At 40.3% G+C, this 19,740-nt stretch overlaps 1 protein-coding gene across 1 annotated transcript in view; it reads right to left on the bottom strand.

Moving 5' to 3' along the window:
* The window catches only part of SMARCA2 (SWI/SNF related, matrix associated, actin dependent regulator of chromatin, subfamily a, member 2), a 1,314,671-nt gene that overhangs the window by 756,908 nt on the left and 538,023 nt on the right, over positions 1 to 19,740 (bottom strand). The window contains exons 12-13 of the mRNA XM_053702540.1: positions 17,045 to 17,218; positions 15,058 to 15,225 (exon numbers count right to left, since the gene is read on the bottom strand). Of these exons, the coding sequence (XP_053558515.1) occupies positions 15,058 to 15,225; positions 17,045 to 17,218 (342 nt within the window). The remainder of the gene's footprint in view (positions 1 to 15,057; positions 15,226 to 17,044; positions 17,219 to 19,740) is intronic.

Below are 19,740 nucleotides of genomic sequence, written 5' to 3'. Positions count from 1 at the left end.
GGTAGTGACACTTGGGGAGAATTGGATGGCATATCCTGATTCTCTTCAGACTGAGAATCATCCTTAGGCACACTTACTTTATTTAAAATATGCTTTTTACATTCTAAAGCCCTTTCAGTACAAAAGTTACACAATGTTAGAGGGGAGTGCACAATAGCTTCTAAACACATAGAACAATGAGAAACCTCAATGTCAGATATGTTGAACAGACTAGTAATACCACAAAAGTCGTTTAAACATTTATTTATAGCATAAAATAAACATTAGAAAAAACGTGTACTGTGCCTTTAAGAAAAGAAAAAGTGAACAATTTTTCCAAAATGCACAAAAAACGTTAAATTATTCCCAAATTTAACTTAAATATCGTAGGTTAATCCAAAAATGACTGCACCCAGAAGCAAGGGCCGAAATAAGGCTTTAGAAGTACTTATATCAACATCTAGTCAAAAGATAGATAAAAAACAAAATTTATGCTTACCTGATAAATTTCTCTCTTGTGGTGTATCCAGTCCACGGGTTCATCCATTACTTGTGGGATATTCTCCTCCCCAACAGGAAGTTGCAAGAGGACACCCACAGCAGAGCTGTCTATATAGCTTCTCCCCTAACTGCCACCCCCAGTAATTCGACCGAAGACAAGCAAGAAAAAGGAGAAACTATAGGGTGCAGTGGTGACTGTAGTTTAAAAATAAAAAACACCTGCCTTAAAGTGACAGGGCGGGCCGTGGACTGGATACATCACAAGAGAAAGAAATTTATCAGGTAAGCATAAATTTTGTTTTCTCTTGTAAGGTGTATCCAGTCCACGGGTTCATCCATTACTTGTGGGATACCAATACCAAAGCTTTAGGACACGGATGAAGGGAGGGACAAGGCAGGAACTTAAACGGAAGGCACCACTGCCTGCAAGACCTTTCTCCCAAAAATAGCCTCCGAGGAAGCAAAAGTATCAAATTTGTAGAATTTAGAAAAAGTATGAAGCGAAGACCAAGTCGCTGCCTTACAAATCTGTTCAACAGAGGACTCATTTTTAAAAGCCCATGTGGAAGCTACCGCTCTAGTGGAATGAGCTGTAATTCGTTCAGGAGGCTGCTGGCCAGCAGTCTCATAAGCTAAACGGATTATGCTTCTCAGCCAAAAGGAAAGAGAAGATGCCGAAGCCTTTTGGCCTCTCCTCTGTCCAGAGTAGACAACAAACAATGCAGATGTTTGATGAAAATCCTTAGTAGCTTGTAAATAAAAACTTTTAAGCACAAACCACGTCAAGATTGTGTAATAGACGTTCCTTCTTTGAAGAAGGATTAGGACACAGTGACGGAACAACAATCTCCTGATTGATATTCTTGTTAGATACCACCTTAGGAAGAAACCCAGGTTTGGTACGCAAAACTACCTTATCTGCATGGAAGATCAGATAAGGGGAATCACACTGTAAGGCAGATAACTCTGAAACTCTTTGAGCCGAAGAGATAGCTACCAAAAACAGAACTTTCCAAGATAAAAGCTTGATATCTATGGAATGCAGAGGTTCAAACTGAACCCCTTGAAGAACTTTAAGAACTAAATTTAAACTCCATGGTGGAGCAACAGGTTTAAACACAGGCTTGATTCTAACTAAAGCCTGACAAAACGCCTGAACGTCTGGAACATCTGCCAGACGCTTGTGCAGAAGAATAGACAGAGCAGAAATCTGTCCCTTTAAGGAACTAGCTGACAATCCCTTCTCCAATCCTTCTTGGAGAAAGGATAATATCCTAGGAATCCTGAATTTACTCCATGAGTAACCCTTGGATTTACACCAATGAAGATATTTACACCATGTCTTACGATAGATTTTCCTGGTGACAGGCTTTCGAGCCTGAATTAAGGTATCAATGACCGACTCGGAGAAACCACGTTTTGATAAAATCAATTGTTCAATCTCCAAGCAGTCAGCCGCAGAGAAATTAGATTTGGATGGTTGAATGGACCTTTGAGTAGAAGGTCCTGCCTCAGCGGCAGAGTCCATGGTGGAAGGGATGACATGTCCACCAGATCTGCATACCAAGTCCTGCGTGGCCACGCAGGTGCTATCAAAATCTTGGAGAAAGGATAATATCCTAGGAATCCTGAATTTACTCCATGAGTAACCCTTGGATTTACACCAATGAAGATATTTACACCATGTCTTATGATAGATTTTCCTGGTGACAGGCTTTCGAGCCTGAATTAAGGTATCAATGACCGACTCGGAGAAACCACGTTTTGATAAAATCAATTGTTCAATCTCCAAGCAGTCAGCCGCAGAGAAATTAGATTTGGATGTTTGAATGGACCTTTGAGTAGAAGGTCCTGCCTCAGCGGCAGAGTCCATGGTGGAAGGGATGACATGTCCACCAGATCTGCATACCAAGTCCTGCGTGGCCACGCAGGTGCTATCAAAATCACCAAAGCTTTCTCCTGCTTAATCTTGGCAATCAGACGAGGGAGGAGAGGAAATGGTGGGAACACATAAGCCAGGCTGAAGGACTAGGGCACTGCTAGAGCATCTATCAGCGCTGCCTGGGGATCCCTTGACCTGGACTCGTAACAAGGAAGCTTGGCGTTCTGACGAGACGCCATTAGATCCAGTTCTAGTTTGCCCCATAGTTGAATCAGCTGGGCAAATACCTCCGGATGGAGCTCCCACTCCCCCGGATGAAAAGTCTGCCGACTTAGAAAATCCACCTCCCAGTTCTCTACTCCTGGGATATGGAAAGCTGAGAGATGGCAAGAGTGAACCTCTGCCCATAGAATTATCTTTGAAACCTCCAACATAGCCAGGGGGGCTTCTTGTTCCCCCCTGATGGTTGATATAGGCTACAGTCGTGATATTGTCCGACTAAAATCTGATGAACCTGACCGCAGCTAGTTGAGGCCAAGCCTGAAGAGCATTGAATATCGCTCTCAGTTCCAGAATGTTTATCGGAAGGAGGGCTTCCTCCTGAGTCCACGAACCCCGAGCCTTCAGGGAGTTCTAGACTGCGCCCCAGCCCAGAAGGCTGGCATCTGTCGTCACTATAGTCCACTCTGGCCTGCGGAAACTCATTCCCCTGGACAGATGGACCCGAGATAACCACCAGAGAAGAGAATCCCTGGTCTCTTGATCCAGATTTAGCAGAGGGGACAAATCTGTGTAATCCCCATTCCACTGATTGAGCATGCAAAGTTGCAGTGGTCTGAGATGTAGGCGGGCAAACGGAACTATGTCCATTGCCGCTACCATTAGGCCGATTACTTCCATACACTGAGCCACTGACGGCCCGAGAAGTGGAATGAAGAGCACGGCAGGAAGTTAGAAGCTTTGATAGCAAGTAGAAAGGATTGCGAGGAGCACAGGTATAAGTGTGAAACAAAAAGTGTTTATTAAACATGCGGGCATGTTTAATAAACACTTTTTGTTTCACACTTATACCTGTGCTCCTTGCAATCCTTTCTACTTGCTATGTATGGCCGTTTTTGAGTGAGCACAGGTGTGGGGTGAGCGCAATATCCTGACCGCAAAGCTAGCTTGTTGCCAAAGACACCTGGAGAGGAGGAGCTACATACCGCACCGACTACGGAGGTTGCTTGGGAGCTGCACATTACCCAGCAATGGACGGAGATACTAGCCATACGGCGGTAATCGGTACACACAGGACGATTCCTGGTGGGGGTCACATGGATTGGAGGTACGTGCATTCTTAGCCTTGAACACTGTACAGTTTTCCTGTCACACACCTCTTGGGACTTACCTAAATATAGCGGTGGGCTAATAGTGATTGGAACCTGTATGGGAAGGAAACCGGACGGGACCTTACTCCTCAGAAACCAGTGCTCAAGACTTGTCATGAGAGCACTGTGCATATGCGAGCTGCAAATTTAATCACTGCAGGTTATAAATTTCATTGCGGAGCACGCCGCACCAGAGGCTACCCTCCTTTGAACTTTTTTCCTTACTTTTGTCTACCCTTAGAAGCTTTGATAACCTGACCTCTGTCAGAAAAATTTTCATTTCTACTGAATCTATCAGTGTTCCTAGGAAGGAAACTCTTGTGAGAGGGGAGAGAGAACTCTTTTCTTCGTCACCTTCCACCCGTGAGACCTTAGAAAGGCCAGAACAATGTCCGTATGGGACTTGCCGATTTGAAAAGTCGACGCCTGTATCAGAATGTTGTCTAGGTAAGGAGCCACCGCTATGCCCCGTGGCCTTAGAACTGTCAGTAGGGACCCTAGAACCTTCATAAAGATTCTTGGTGCCGTGGCTAACCCGAAGGGAAGAGCCACAAACTGGTAATGCCTGTCTAAGAAGGCGAACCTGAGGAACTGATGATGATCTCTGTGAATCGGAATGTGGAGATAAGCATCCTTTAAGTCCACGGTAGTCATATATTGACCCTCCTGGATCATAGGGAGGATGGTTCGGATAGTCTCCATCTTGAAGGATGGGACCCTGAGAAATTTGTTTAGGATCTTGAGATCCAAGATTGGTCTGAAAGTTCCCTCTTTTTTGGGAACTATAAACAGATTTGAATAGAAGCCCTGCCCCTGTTCTTCCCTTGGAACTGGGTGGATCACTCCCATAACCAGTAGGTCTTGAACACAACATAAGAATGCCTCTCTCTTTATCTTGTTTTACAGATAATTGGGAGAGATGAAATCTCCCCATTGGAGATGAAGCTTTGAAGTCCAGAAGATATCCCTGGGAAACGATCTCTAATGCCTAGGGATCCTGGACGTCTCTTGCCCAAGCCTGGGCGAAGAGAGAAAGTCTGCCCCCCACTAGATCCAGTCCCGGATCGGGGGCTACTCCTTCATGCTGTCTTAGAGGCAGCCGCAGGTTTCTTGGCCTGCTTCCCCTCGTTCCAAGCCAGGTTAAGTCTCCAGACTGGTTTGGACTGGGCGAAATTTCCCTCTTCTTTTGCATTAGAGGAAACTGAAGCTGCGCCACTCTTGAAGTTTCGAAAGGAACGAAAATTATTCTGTTTGGTCCTTAACTTATTGGACCTATCCTGAGGAAGGGCGTGACCTTTTCCTCCAGTAATATCAGAAATGATCTCCTACAGACCGGGCCCGAATAGGGTCTGTCCCTTGAAGGGGATGTTAAGAAGCTTAGACTGAAGTAACGTCTGCTGACCAGGACTTAAGCCATAGCGCCCTACACGCCAAAACCTGAATTCTTAGCCGTTAGCTTGGTTAAATGAAAAATGGCGTCAGAAATAAAGGAGTTAGCTAACTTAAGAGCTTTAATCCTGTCTAGAATATCGTCTAAGGGGGTCTCCACCTGTAGAGCCTCCTCAAGAGACTCAAACCAAAAAGCCGCTGCAGCAGTAACTGGGGCAATGCATGCAAGAGGCTGGAGAATAAAACCTTGATGTATAAAAATTTTCTTAAGGAGACCCTCCAATTTTTTATCCATAGGATCTAGGAAACCACAACTGTCCTCGACGGGGATAGTTGTACGCTTAGCTAGGGTAGAGACTGCTCCCTCCACCTTAGGAACCGTCTGCCACGAGTCCCGTATGGTGGCATCTATGGGAAACATCTTTTTGAAAGCAGGAGGGGGAAAGAACGGCACACCTGGTCTATCCCATTCCTTAGTAATAATTTCCAAAAACCTCTTAGGGACTGGAAAAACATCAGTGTAAACAGGCACTGCAAAGTATTTGTCCATTGTACACAATTTCTCTGGGACCACAATGGGGTCACAGTCATCCAGAGTCGCTAAAACCTCCCTAAGCAATAAGCGGAGGTGTTCAAGCTTAAATTTAAACGCTGTCATTTCAGAATCAGACTGAAGTAACGCCTTCCCTGAGTCTGAAATGTCACCCACAGATAGAAGCTCACCTGCCTCGGCTTCTGAGTCTTGTGAGGGTATATCGGACACGGGTATTAAAGCGTCAGAAAGCTCTGTATTAGTTCTAGCCCCAGAGCTGTCTCGCTTTCCTTGTAGCCCTGGCAGTTTGGAGAATAACTCCGAGAGGGTAGCATTCATAACTGCCGCCATGTCCTGTAAGGTAAAAGAATTAGACGCGCTAGATGTACTTGGCGTCACTTGAGCGGGAGTTATAGGTTCTGACACATGGGGAGAGTTAGATGGCATAATCTCCCTCTTTACAGTCAGAGAATCCCCTGGAGATAAATCTTTAAGCGCCATAATATGGTCTTTATAGTTTATAGAAATTTCAGTACATTTGGTACACATTCTAAGAGGGGGTTCCACCATGGTTTCCAAACATATTGAACAAGGAGTTTCCTCTATGTCAGACATGTTTAACAGACTAGTAAATGAGACAAGCAAGCTTGGAAAACACTTTAATAAAGGTGAAACAGCAATTAAACAAAAACGTTACTGTGCCTTTAATAGAAAAAAACTAGCACTTAAACTGCAAAACAGTGTAAAAATACAGTAAAGTCTTTGAAATTTTTACAGTGTGAGTAAGGGACTAAAGCAACATTGCACCCACTTGCAAATGGATGATTAACCCTTTAGGCCCCAAACCGGATTGAAAAACGTTAAAAGTCAATTGTGCACCTTGCCACAGCTCTGCTGAGGCTCCTACCTGCCCTCAAATACGATTTTGTGCAGAAATAACCCCTTTAAAATGGTCCTCAGATGCCAGAGGACTCCTCTAGGGAAGCTGGATGTCTCAGTCTGAATTAAAACTGCGCAGTTAGAGCACTAAAATAGGCCCCTCCCACCATGTACTGGATGTTAGAGGGGCCTTAAGAAAATACTCCTAGGAGTATCTGACTAGCCATGTGGAAACTAGGCCCCAAATAAAGACTTATCTCCCTCAGAGAAAAAACGTCCTATTTATGAAATCATGTAAACGTTTTGTCACTAAGTAATATGAATATTAACATGAGTATTACCCTGTTTTGTAAGCATGATCCCAGTCGCTGTTGAATCACTGCATCAGGCTTACCTCAAATATACAAGGCTCTTTCAGCATTTTCTAGAACTTATTCATCTCTCTAGAAATAAAAATACTGATCATACCTCAAAGCAGGTAATCTGCAGACCATTCCCCCAAGTTTTCCCATATTCTTCAGTTATGTGTGAAAACAGCAATGGACCTTAGTTACAAACCGCTAAGATCATCAAACCGCCAGGCAGAATTCTTCTTCTAATTTCTGCCTGAGAGTAAAACAGTACAACGCTGGTACCGTTTAAAAATAAACTCTTGATTGAAGGTAAAACTACACTAAGTCACCACATATCTCTTGATACTTCCTTTCTTGTCGAGAGTTGCAAGAGAATGACAGGGGGTGGCAGATAGGGGAGGAGCTATATAGACAGCTCTGCTGTGGGTGTCCTCTTGCAACTTCCTATTGGGGAGGAGAATATCCCACAAGTAATGGATGAACCCGTGGACTGGATACACCTGACAAGAGAAATACACTCTACACCTCGCCACAGCTCTGCTGTGGCGCCTACCTGCCCCCAGAGTACTCCGAATCAAGTTTCCAACCCTTCAGATCAGCTACACAGTCCAGGAGCCACCAAGTTACTGTTTGCTGCTGCTAAGCCTGAATAAAATGCGCCAAAATAGGATCCGCCCCTTACAGTCAAAAGTTGGAGTAGGCCCAAACAACACTGCATGGGAATGCAGTTTTGCACTAAAGTAGAAATACACACACAATACCACCCTCAAGCATAAAACCAATAAGTTTTAAGTGCCAAAAATAAAAACATAAAACATCGTTTTTTACATCGTCTCCCATGTCACATAAAGCCCAAATATCAACTAATGATAAATATAATATAGGGACTCCAGTAACACCCCTCTTATTAAAATAGGTTTTACTGCTTACCCCATCCCCATACAGGGAAATAATGCCAGCCAGTTCTAATACACCAAGTCTCCTCAGAAAAAAAGGCTGCACATACCTTAATGCTGCTTGTAGCATGAAACCGGTCTCCACACTGAAGATGTCTCATGGTTACCTTCAGAAGTCTTGTAGGAACCAGCGTGGACCTTAGTTACAAATGCTAAGATCATCAAACCTCAGGGCAGAAATCTTCTTCCATATCCCCCTGAGGAAAATAGTACGCACCGGTACCATTTAAAATAAAAAACTTCTTGATTGAAGAAACTAAAACTAACACCTCACTTTACCATGTCTTCCTAGTATAACACAGGCAAAGAGAATGACTGAGGGTGGAGGGGAAGGGGAGGGGCTATATATACAGCTCTGCTGTGGTGCTCTTTACCACTTCCTGTTAGCAGGAGGTTAATATCCCACAAGTAAGGATAAAATCCGTGGACTCGTCATATCTTTGTAAAAGAAAGCAGGTGCGTATGCTTAGGAGCCAGCTTATTTCTGGAGCACTATTTGGCAGCTGTTTTTTAAAGAATATTAAGCACTAGCTGGCAGCATTATTTCCAGCCATGTAGTGCTCCAGAAGCCTACCTAGGTACCTCTTCAACAAAGAATATAATGGGAACAAAGCAAATTTGATAATAGAAGTAAATTGGATTTTTTTTTTTTAAATGTATACTATGTCTAAATCACAAAAGAAAATTTTTGGGTTTCATATCCCTTTAAGGTTATCTGAACTAGAGCACTAAGACTACATTTTTAGGCATTACAACTTGTGCAAAAAACGATGATGGGTGAAACAAAATCATATAGCACACTGACAACCTACGGGATGGAACCCAGTCACCAAAGATCAGTTGGTGTTAGATGCTTATATAATAGGTGCATATAAAAAAAAAAAAAAAAAAAAAAACGAGAAAAAAAAAAGCATCTTCAAACATCAATAAATAACAAAAAAAATGTAACAAGTGCAGTTCACAAATATATAATCAATAATAATTCAAACCCCCTATATTAGCAAATCTAAAATTTAACTTTAACTCATAGAATTAAAATTAGATAATTAATAAAAAACATAATTTATGTAAGAACTTACCTGATAAATTCATTTCTTTCATATTAGCAAGAGTCCATGAGCTAGTGACGTATGGGATATACATTCCTACCAGGAGGGGCAAAGTTTCCCAAACCTCAAAATGCCTATAAATACACCCCTCACCACACTCACAATTCAGTTTAACGAATAGCCAAGAAGTGGGGTGATAAAAAAGTGTGAAAGCATAAAAATAAGGAATTGGAATAATTGTGCTTTATACAAAATCATAACCACCACAAAAAAAGGGCGGGCCTCATGGACTCTTGCTAATATGAAAGAAATGAATTTATCAGGTAAGTTCTTACATAAATTATGTTTTCTTTCATGTAATTAGCAAGAGTCCATGAGCTAGTGACGTATGGGATAATGATTACCCAAGATGTGGATCTTTCCACACAAGAGTCACTAGAGAGGGAGGGATAAAATAAAGACAGCCAATTCCTGCTGAAAATAATCCACACCCAAAATAAAGTTTAATGAAAACATAAGCAGAAGATTCAAACTGAAACCGCTGCCTGAAGTACTTTTCTACCAAAAACTGCTTCAGAAGAAGAAAATACATCAAAATGGTAGAATTTAGTAAAAGTATGCAAAGAAGACCAAGTTGCTGCTTTACAAATCTGATCAACCGAAGCTTCATTCCTAAACGCCCAGGAAGTAGAAACTGACCTAGTAGAATGAGCTGTAATCCTCTGAGGCGGAGTTTTACCCGACTCAACATAGGCAAGATGAATTAAAGATTTCAACCAAGATGCCAAAGAAATGGCAGAAGCTTTCTGGCCTTTTCTAGAACCGGAAAAGATAACAAATAGACTAGAAGTCTTTCGGAAAGACTTAGTAGCTTCAACATAATATTTCAAAGCTCTAACAACATCCAAAGAATGCAACGATTTCTCCTTAGAATTCTTAGGATTAGGACATAATGAAGGAACCACAATTTCTCTACTAATGTTGTTGGAATTCACAACTTTAGGTAAAAATTCAAAAGAAGTTCGCAACACCGCCTTATCCTGATGAAAAATCAGAAAAGGAGACTCACAAGAAAGAGCAGATAATTCAGAAACTCTTCTGGCAGAAGAGATGGCCAAAAGGAACAAAACTTTCCAAGAAAGTAATTTAATGTCCAATGAATGCATAGGTTCAAACGGAGGAGCTTGAAGAGCCCCCAGAACCAAATTCAAACTCCAAGGAGGAGAAATTGACAATGACAGGTTTTATACGAACCAAAGCTTGTACAAAACAATGAATATCAGGAAGAATAGCAATCTTTCTGTGAAAAAGAACAGAAAGAGCAGAGATTTGTCCTTTCAAGGAACTTGCGGACAAACCCTTATCTAAACCATCCTGAAGAAACTGTAAAATTCTCGGTATTCTAAAAGAATGCCAAGAAAAATGATGAGAAAGACACCAAGAAATATAAGTCTTCCAGACTCTATAATATATCTCTCTAGATACAGATTTACGAGCCTGTAACATAGTATTAATCACAGAGTCAGAGAAACCTCTTTGACCAAGAATCAAGCGTTCAATCTCCATACCTTTAAATTTAAGGATTTCAGATCCTGATGGAAAAAAGGACCTTGTGACAGAAGGTCTGGTCTTAACGGAAGAGTCCACGGTTGGCAAGAGGCCATCCGGACCAGATCCGCATACCAAAACCTGTGAGGCCATGCCGGAGCTACCAGCAGAACAAACGAGCATTCCTTCAGAATCTTGGAGATTACTCTTGGAAGAAGAACTAGAGGCGGAAAGATATAGGCAGGATGATACTTCCAAGGAAGTGATAATGCATCCACTGCCTCCGCCTGAGGATCCCGGGATCTGGACAGATACCTGGGAAGTTTCTTGTTTAGATGAGACGCCATCAGATCTATTTCTGGAAGTTCCCACATTTGAACAATCTGAAGAAATACCTCTGGGTGAAGAGACCATTCGCCCGGATGCAACGTTTGGCGACTGAGATAATCCGCTTCCCAATTGTCTATACCTGGGATATGAACCGCAGAGATTAGACAGGAGCTGGATTCCGCCCAAACCAAAATTCGAGATACTTCTTTCATAGCCAGAGGACTGTGAGTCCCTCCTTGATGATTGATGTATGCCACAGTTGTGACATTGTCTGTCTGAAAACAAATGAATGATTCTCTCTTCAGAAGAGGCCAAAACTGAAGAGCTCTGAAAATTGCACGGAGTTCCAAAATATTGATCGGTAATCTCACCTCCTGAGATTCCCAAACTCCTTGTGCCGTCAGAGATCCCCACACAGCTCCCCAACCTGTGAGACTTGCATTTGTTGAAATTACAGTCCAGGTCGGAAGCACAAAAGAAGCCCCCTGAATTAAACGATGGTGATCTGTCCACCACGTTAAAGAGTGTCGAACAATCGGTTTTAAAGATATTAATTGAGATATCTTTGTGTAATCCTTGCACCATTGATTCAGCATACAAAGCTGAAGAGGTCGCATGTGAAAACGAGCAAAGGGGATCGCGTCCGATGCAGCAGTCATAAGACCTAGAATTTCCATGCATAAGGCTACCGAAGGGAATGATTGTGACTGAAGGTTTCGACAAGCTGCAATCAATTTTAGCCGTCTCTTGTCTGTTAAAGACAGAGTCATGGACACTGAATCTATCTGGAAACCCAGAAAGGTTACCCTTGTCTGAGGAATCAATGAACTTTTTGGTAAATTGATCCTCCAACCATGATCTTGAAGAAACAACACAAGTCGATTCGTATGAGATTCTGCTAAATGTAAAGACTGAGCAAGTACCAAGATATCGTCCAAATAAGGAAATACCACAATACCCTGTTCTCTGATTACAGACAGAAGGGCACCGAAAATCTTTGTAAAAATTCTTGGAGCTGTAGCTAGGCCAAACGGCAGAGCCACAAACTGGTAATGCTTGTCCAGAAAAGAGAATCTCAGGAACTGATAATGATCTGGATGAATCGGAATATGCAGATATGCATCCTGTAAATCTATTGTGGACATATAATTCCCTTGCTGAACAAAAGGCAAGATAGTCCTTACAGTTACCATCTTGAACGTTGGTATCCTTACATAACGATTCAATATTTTTAGATCCAGAACTGGTCTGAAGGAATTCTCCTTCTTTGGTACAATGAAGAGATTTGAATAAAACCCCATCCCCTGTTCCGGAACTGGAACTGGCATAATTACTCCAGCCAACTCTAGATCTGAAACACAATTCAGAAATGCTTGGGCTTTCACTGGATTTACTGGGACACGGGAAAGAAAAAATCTCTTTGCAGGAGGTCTCATCTTGAAACCAATTCTGTACCCTTCTGAAACAATGTTCTGAATCCAAAGATTGTGAACAGAATTGATCCAAATTTCTTTGTAAAAACGTAACCTGCCCCCTACCAGCTGAGCTGGAATGAGGGCCGCACCTTCATGTGGACTTAGAAGCAGGCTTTGCCTTTCTAGCAGGCTTGGATTTATTCCAGACTGGAGATGGTTTCCAAACTGAAACTGCTCCTGAGGATGAAGGATCAGGCTTTTGTTCTTTGTTGAAACGAAAGGAACGAAAACGATTATTAGCCCTGTTTTTACCTTTAGATTTTTTATCCTGTGGTAAAAAAGTTCCTTTCCCACCAGTAACAGTTGAGATAATAGAATCCAACTGAGAACCAAATAATTTGTTACCCTGGAAAGAAATGGAAAGTAGAGTTGATTTAGAAGCCATATCAGCATTCCAAGTCTTAAGCCATAAAGCTCTTCTAGCTAAAATAGCTAGAGACATAAACCTGACATCAACTCTGATAATATCAAAAATGGCATCACAGATAAAATTATTAGCATGCTGAAGAAGAATAATAATATCATGAGAATCATGATCTGTTACTTGTTGCGCTAAAGTTTCCAACCAAAAAGTTGAAGCTGCAGCAACATCAGCCAATGATATAGCAGGTCTAAGAAGATTACCTGAACACAGATAAGCTTTTCTTAGAAAGGATTCAATTTTCCTATCTAAAGGATCCTTAAACGAAGTACCATCTGACGTAGGAATAGTAGTACGTTTAGCAAGGGTAGAAATAGCCCCATCAACTTTAGGGATTTTGTCCCAAAATTCTAACCTGTCAGACGGTACAGGATATAATTGCTTAAAACGTTTAGAAGGAGTAAATGAATTACCCAATTTATCCCATTCTTTGGAAATTACTGCAGAAATAGCATTAGGAACAGGAAAAACTTCTGGAATAACCACAGGAGATTTAAATACCTTATCTAAACGTTTAGAATTAGTATCAAGAGGACCAGAATCCTCTATTTCTAAAGCAATTAGTACTTCTTTAAGTAAAGAACGAATAAATTCCATTTTAAATAAATATGAAGATTTATCAGCATCAATCTGAGACAGAATCCTCTGAACCAGAAGAGTCATCAGAATCAGAATGATGATGTTCATTTAAAAATTCATCTGTAGGGAGAGAAGTTTTATAAGATTTTTTACGTTTACTAGAAGGAGAAATAACAGACATAGCCTTCTTGATGGATTCAGAAACAAAATCTCTTATGTTATCAGGAACATTCTGCACCTTAGATGTTGAAGGAACTGCAACAGACAATGGTACTTTACTAAAGGAAATATTATCTGCATTAACAAGTTTGTCCTGACAATTAATACAAACAACAGCCGGAGGAATAGCTACCAAAAGTTTACAGCAGATACACTTAGCTTTGGTAGATCCAGCACTAGACAGCGATTTTCCTGTAGTATCTTCTGACTCAGATGCAACGTGAGACATCTTGCAATATGTAAGAGAAAAAACAACATATAAAGCAAAATTGATCAAATTCCTTAAATGACAGTTTCAGGAATGGCAAAAAAATGCCAAAGAACAAGCTTCTAGCAACCAGAAGCAATGAAAAATGAGACTTAAATAATGTGGAGACAAAAGCGACGCCCGTATTTTTTTAGCGTCAAATAAGACGCCCACATTATTTGGCGCCTAAATGCTTTTGGCGCCAAAAATGACGCCACATCCGGAACGCCAACATTTTTGGCGCAAAATAACGTCAAAAAATGACGCAACTTCCGGCGACACGTATGACGCCGGAAACGGAAAATAATTTTTGCGCCAAAAAAGTCCGCGCCAAGAATGACGCAATAAAATGAAGCATTTTCAGCCCCCGCGAGCCTAACAGCCCTCAGGGAAAAAAGAGTCAAATTTGAAGGTAAGAAAAAATGAATAATTCAAATGCATTATCCCAAATATGAAACTGACTGTCTGAAAAATAAGGAAAGTTGAACATTCTGAGTCAAGGCAAATAAATGTTTGAATACATATATTTAGAACTTTATAAACAAAGTGCCCAACCATAGCTTAGAGTGTCACAGAAAATAAGATTTACTTACCCCAGGACACTCATCTACATGTTTGTAGAAAGCCAAACCAGTACTGAAACGAGAATCAGCAGAGGTAATGGTATATATAAGAGTATATCGTCGATCTGAAAAGGGAGGTAAGAGATGAATCTCTACGACCGATAACAGAGAACCTATGAAATAGATACCGTAGAAGGAGATCACTGCATTCAAATAGGCAATACTCTCCTCACATCCCTCTGACATTCACTGCACGCTGAGAGGAAAACCGGGCTCCAACTTGCTGCGGAGCGCATATCAACGTAGAATCTAGCACAAACTTACTTCACCACCTCCATCGGAGGCAAAGTTTGTAAAACTGAATTGTGGGTGTGGTGAGGGGTGTATTTATAGGCATTTTGAGGTTTGGGAAACTTTGCCCCTCCTGGTAGGAATGTATATCCCATACGTCACTAGCTCATGGACTCTTGCTAATTACATGAAAGAAAGTAAAATCCACAGATTAAATATATAAAAAAATGTCATCCACATAGATCCTATACGCTCCCTACACCAAGGTTTAAATCATATATTTACCATAATACAGATAATAATTAGGACAGACACATAAATCTGGTAATTATCCTCTTTACCACGAGAGTCAGGAAACGGAAGATACCTGTACTAACAGTCTAGTTTAAATGCATCTACTTAATGTTCTGTAGATGCTGGATGGTTTTAAGTACTTCTTTTTATAGGGAAAGGTACTGTTATGGAATATAAGACTAAAAATGTAAAATAATTACCTTCTTCCTTTTCTTTTTCTTTTTCTCTTTGGCTGCCTGTGCTTTCTTGTGTTCCCATACTAAGCTAGTCAGGTTTGCAACATACTCATCAGTCTGCTGCAACAGGTAGGCCAGACGTCGATCTTTCTTTTGATCAATCAGCTTACGATAACCCTCTTCATCTTCTGCCTGTTTGGAAAAAATCACACTCAAACTGATCAATACTTATTACACTTAAACTGCTTTATAAGCCAATATAAATAAAACATTAACTACATATAAGCATGAAAATGATGTACCCTGCTTCTAATGATATCCACATATAATATCTTTATTTATGAATGTATTTTTATACAAAACATTTGTACCCAAAAGATTGCTAAGATTGTTGAGATTTTGCCTTGGTAGAATAGAAGGAAGTGTCACAAATTAGGACTTGATCCTGCAATTGGTATATAAACTAAGCAATCCTATAAATTTAATAAAATAAAAAAGTGCAAAACCAATAGAAGGGAACACCAGGTGTCTTTTTGAAAGATACAAAGTAAAATGGTAGACTCAAAACTCAAAGAGCAAATATGTTCAATTTTTATACAGTTATTTATTAAGCTGGGGGTCTACAAAGCTATACACATGTATTACAAGTAAGTTAAGATGATACATTTAAGATAGTGATAGTTAATGTTTGCAAGGTTCCTGGACGATAACCATCCACAATACAGATGTATATATTGTTATGTAACAGTGCGTGTTGAGTCTCATGGTCAATGCAGGAATATATAGTTAGTCTGGCAAAATCAGCGCTCCTGCTCTAAAACTATCAAACTGCTTAGAAATGTAAAATTCCCATAAATTTTGAAGCCATGGAAAATAAAAACTTTTTGTTTTCTGTTTTTATTCTAGAAAAAATGGAAATTTAAAAATACAAATTTTAAAAAATTGCAGGGTGGAGTACTCTTAAAATTGAAAGCCCTTTTGTTACATTGAGGACTTAAAATGCAGCGTGTATTATGCTAGAAATAAAAAGTAAAGCGTATTCAGTAAATAATAAACTGCATTTGCTCTTAAAATATATTTTTTTATATTAATGGAACTATTAAGTTATCCGTATATGTTAAGTAGACATGAAGGCACTTTCATAAAATGGGATGAAAATGGGCTTCCTCTCTCCATACAAGAGGTCTATGGTTCTTTTGTAGTGAGTTTTTCATACGGAAGCATTGGCTAATGCTTCCCTATGAGAGGAATCTGATTGGGTAACTAATCCCAGAATAATGTATTGCTCTTGCAAGAGCTTGAGCAACTTTTTTCCTGATTTTCAGGTGTCATCCTATCTATAAATGAAGGTATTGTGTACTGTTGGAGGGAATTGTTTGCAACACTTGTACAAGCCCTGTGTGATGTTGTAGCGGTTACAGAAGAAGCTGAATTAGTGTTTCTGGAATCGGAACATTGGAGGGAAAAGCTACTTGCACTTTAATTGCTATGGCACTGCTCACTTAATTCCATTAAGTACTTTTTAATATCTTTAGGACACCTCTGGCATGCAAAAATGTGTTTGGTCACCCTGGAAGCATTAGGAAAAGCATACTTCTTTTGACAGTACTGTATATGCATAGTGTAATTTCCTTCGCACTGTGGAGCACACTGCCAGACAAATCAGTAGTAAGTTCCTGATTGGATTAGAGATGCAGGCAAATGTAAATGCTGTGTGTTTAAAGTGACATCAAAAGCGACTATTTCTTCTTAAAAAAAGTTAAGTAAATATGTCATTTCTAGCATATTTATTTAGAAATGATGGTGCTTTTCAAAACAGAGGGCATTTAGAATATTTAGCAAACACAATCAGGGTATTTTTATTAGGTCCCTTTAAGGCAAAAATATACATGTGTACAAAAAAAAACAAATAAAATAAAAATTATATGTATTAAAGATACAATACCAAAATCAGTAGTTTACTTCTTTAGGAATGTTTACAGCACAATAAAATGTCTATTAATGCTCTTACCATCAATCTTCTCATTCTTTCTTTTTCAATTCTCTCAGTTTCTTTCTTTTGCTCACGCTCGGTATTGGCATGCCAAGTTGCAACTGCTTTGGATAGTTTCTGAATTTTACCAGTGACCGATCGATGATATTCTTTAAAATCCTTTGCATGTTGCAATATGCTGTTAAGATATTCCTGTATTATGGACAGAATAAGTAGAGATAAGAAAGATGTGGCCTGGATAGTCACAAATTTGTGGAGTTGACTTTATGAAAAATTCTATATAGTCTGAATCGTTTGTTATGATTGTTCTTCTGGATGACAGTGATGCTCTCTATATTGTACTTTAGACAAATGCATTTTTATAATTCCAGATTCCAGACATTCTGATCAAATTATATTCACTGATCCATGCACCAGCATCTCCACTATACAGGTCCCACTTCAATGATTAATTACAATAATAAAATGATTAAGAATGTCAGTACATGACTACTTGCATAGTGTATTTTACCCTATACAAGATAATGTTTCCAAAATTCTCTATCCATGTCAAAGTTTTACATACCAATTTTACAATTATTTGGAACCTTTAACAACTAACTAAGTGATAACACCTACAAATATTCTGCACTTCCTCTCAATCTTTTTAAGGTCATATGTGTTGAAGTTTAATCTCTATAACTTAAAGGGACAGTAAACACCTTGAGATTTGCATACAAAATGTTTAGTTATGCATAATGAAACAACTGCAATATATTTTAATTATTTTTAGCACCCTTTCCATGTAATTTAGCTCTTTAAATTAGTGCAATTTCTAATTCTCAGAACTTGGAATGCACCCTGTTGACTTTGAGGTTAACTCTGCTACATATCTGTCCCTAATTGGTCTTTATCAGATAACAACTGCAAAACACTTTATACTAACTTTATGACGGTGACTAGCCTTCTTGCCTGTGGACTAAAGCCCAGATTGGCTCCTACAAATAAGGAAATCAGTGGGTGGATTTCGGCTATTACAAAATAACTGCAGTAAAAAAGGATGTTATTTTGATATGTTATTCTACAGCAACACAACAAAAAGGTCTTGTAATTGCAAGATGTTTACTGTCCTTTTAATATTATAATGGGGAATGTTAGTCGATATGCTGTGGTAGAGTACTGAAAATATACTATAACATTTTGAGAAAAGAATGCAATATCCTCTAAGCATGTTATTCTTCAATAACATAAATTATGACTTACCAGATCATTTCCTTTCCTTCGATACAGGAAGAGTCCACAGCTGCATTCATTACTTGTGGGAATATAGAACCTGGCCACCAGGAGGAGGCAAAGACACCCCAGCCAAAGGCTTAAATACTTCCCCCACTTCACTCATCCCCCAGTCATTCTGCCAAGGGAACAAGGAACAGTAGGAGAATTTAGGGGCGCCCACCGGAGAGCACGGGCGGGAGCTGTGGACTCTCCCTGTATCGAAGGAAAGGAAATTATCTGGTAAGTCATAATTTATGTTTTCCTTCTAAATACAGGGAGAGTCCACAGCTGCATTCATTACTTGTGGGAAATTATACCCAAGCTACAGAGGACACTGAATGCTAACAGGAGGGTACAAATAAGAAGCGTCCCAACCTGAGGGCACCACAGCCTGCAGGAAAACCAAACTCCCGAAGGCTTCCTTGATAGAAGCCAAAAATTAAAAGAATAAGAATGTTAGGAGGACCAAGCAGCTGCCCACTTATCAGAACCATAAGATCTTATGTCAGAGACCCAAAAAGATGACACCGCACTCGAACTGAGATATAAACCTCTGAGGAGGCACATGTCCTGCTGTTTCCTAGAACCAGCAAAAAAAACATAAATTATGCTTACCTGATAATTATATTTCCATCGAGGGGAGGAGAGTCCACGGCTTCATTCATTACTATTGGGAATTAAGAACCTGGCCACCAGGAGGAGGCAGAGACACCCCAGCCAAAGGCTTAAATACCTCTCCCACTTCCCTTATCCCCCAGTCATTCTGTTGAGGGAACCAGGAACAGTAGGAGAAATATCAGAGTAAAAAAGGTGCCAGAAAGATGAATAAATTTAGGGCCGCCCAACGGAGATAAGGGCGGGAGCCATGAACTCTCCTCCCCTCGATGGAAATGAAATTATCAGGTAAGCATAATTTATGTTTTCCATCTAAAGGGGAGGAGAGTCCACGGCTTCATTCATTACTATTGGGAACATATACCCAAGCTAGAGGACACTAAATGAAACCGGGAGGGTAAAAATGCGGAGCCTAATCTGAGGGCACCAGAGCCTGCAAAAAATCTCCCCCAAAAACAGCTTCCGCAGAAGCAAAAACGTCAAATTTGTAAAACTTTATAAAAGTGTGTAAGGAGGACCAGGTATACGCCTTACAAATTTGCTCCATAGAGGCCTCATTTTTGAAGGTCCAAGACGAAGCCACAACTCTAGTTGAATGAGCCGTGATCCTCTGAGGAGGCTTATGTCCCGCTGTCTCGTAAGCCAAGCGAATCAAGCTCCTCAACCAAAAAGACAAAGAAGTAGCAGAGGCCCTTTGCGCTTCCCAGAATACACCACGAAAAGAGATGTAGACTGTCTGAAATCCTTTGTAGCCTGAAGATAGAACTTCAAGGCATGAATCACATCCAAGTTATGAAGTAACCTCTCCTTTGAAGAAGAAGGGTTAGGACACAAAGAAGGAACAA

The sequence above is a fragment of the Bombina bombina genome, chromosome 2 (genome assembly GCF_027579735.1).
Source record: "Bombina bombina isolate aBomBom1 chromosome 2, aBomBom1.pri, whole genome shotgun sequence".
NCBI classification, from domain to species: domain Eukaryota; kingdom Metazoa; phylum Chordata; class Amphibia; order Anura; family Bombinatoridae; genus Bombina; species Bombina bombina.
This window is presented reverse-complemented; position numbering and strand designations above follow the sequence as displayed.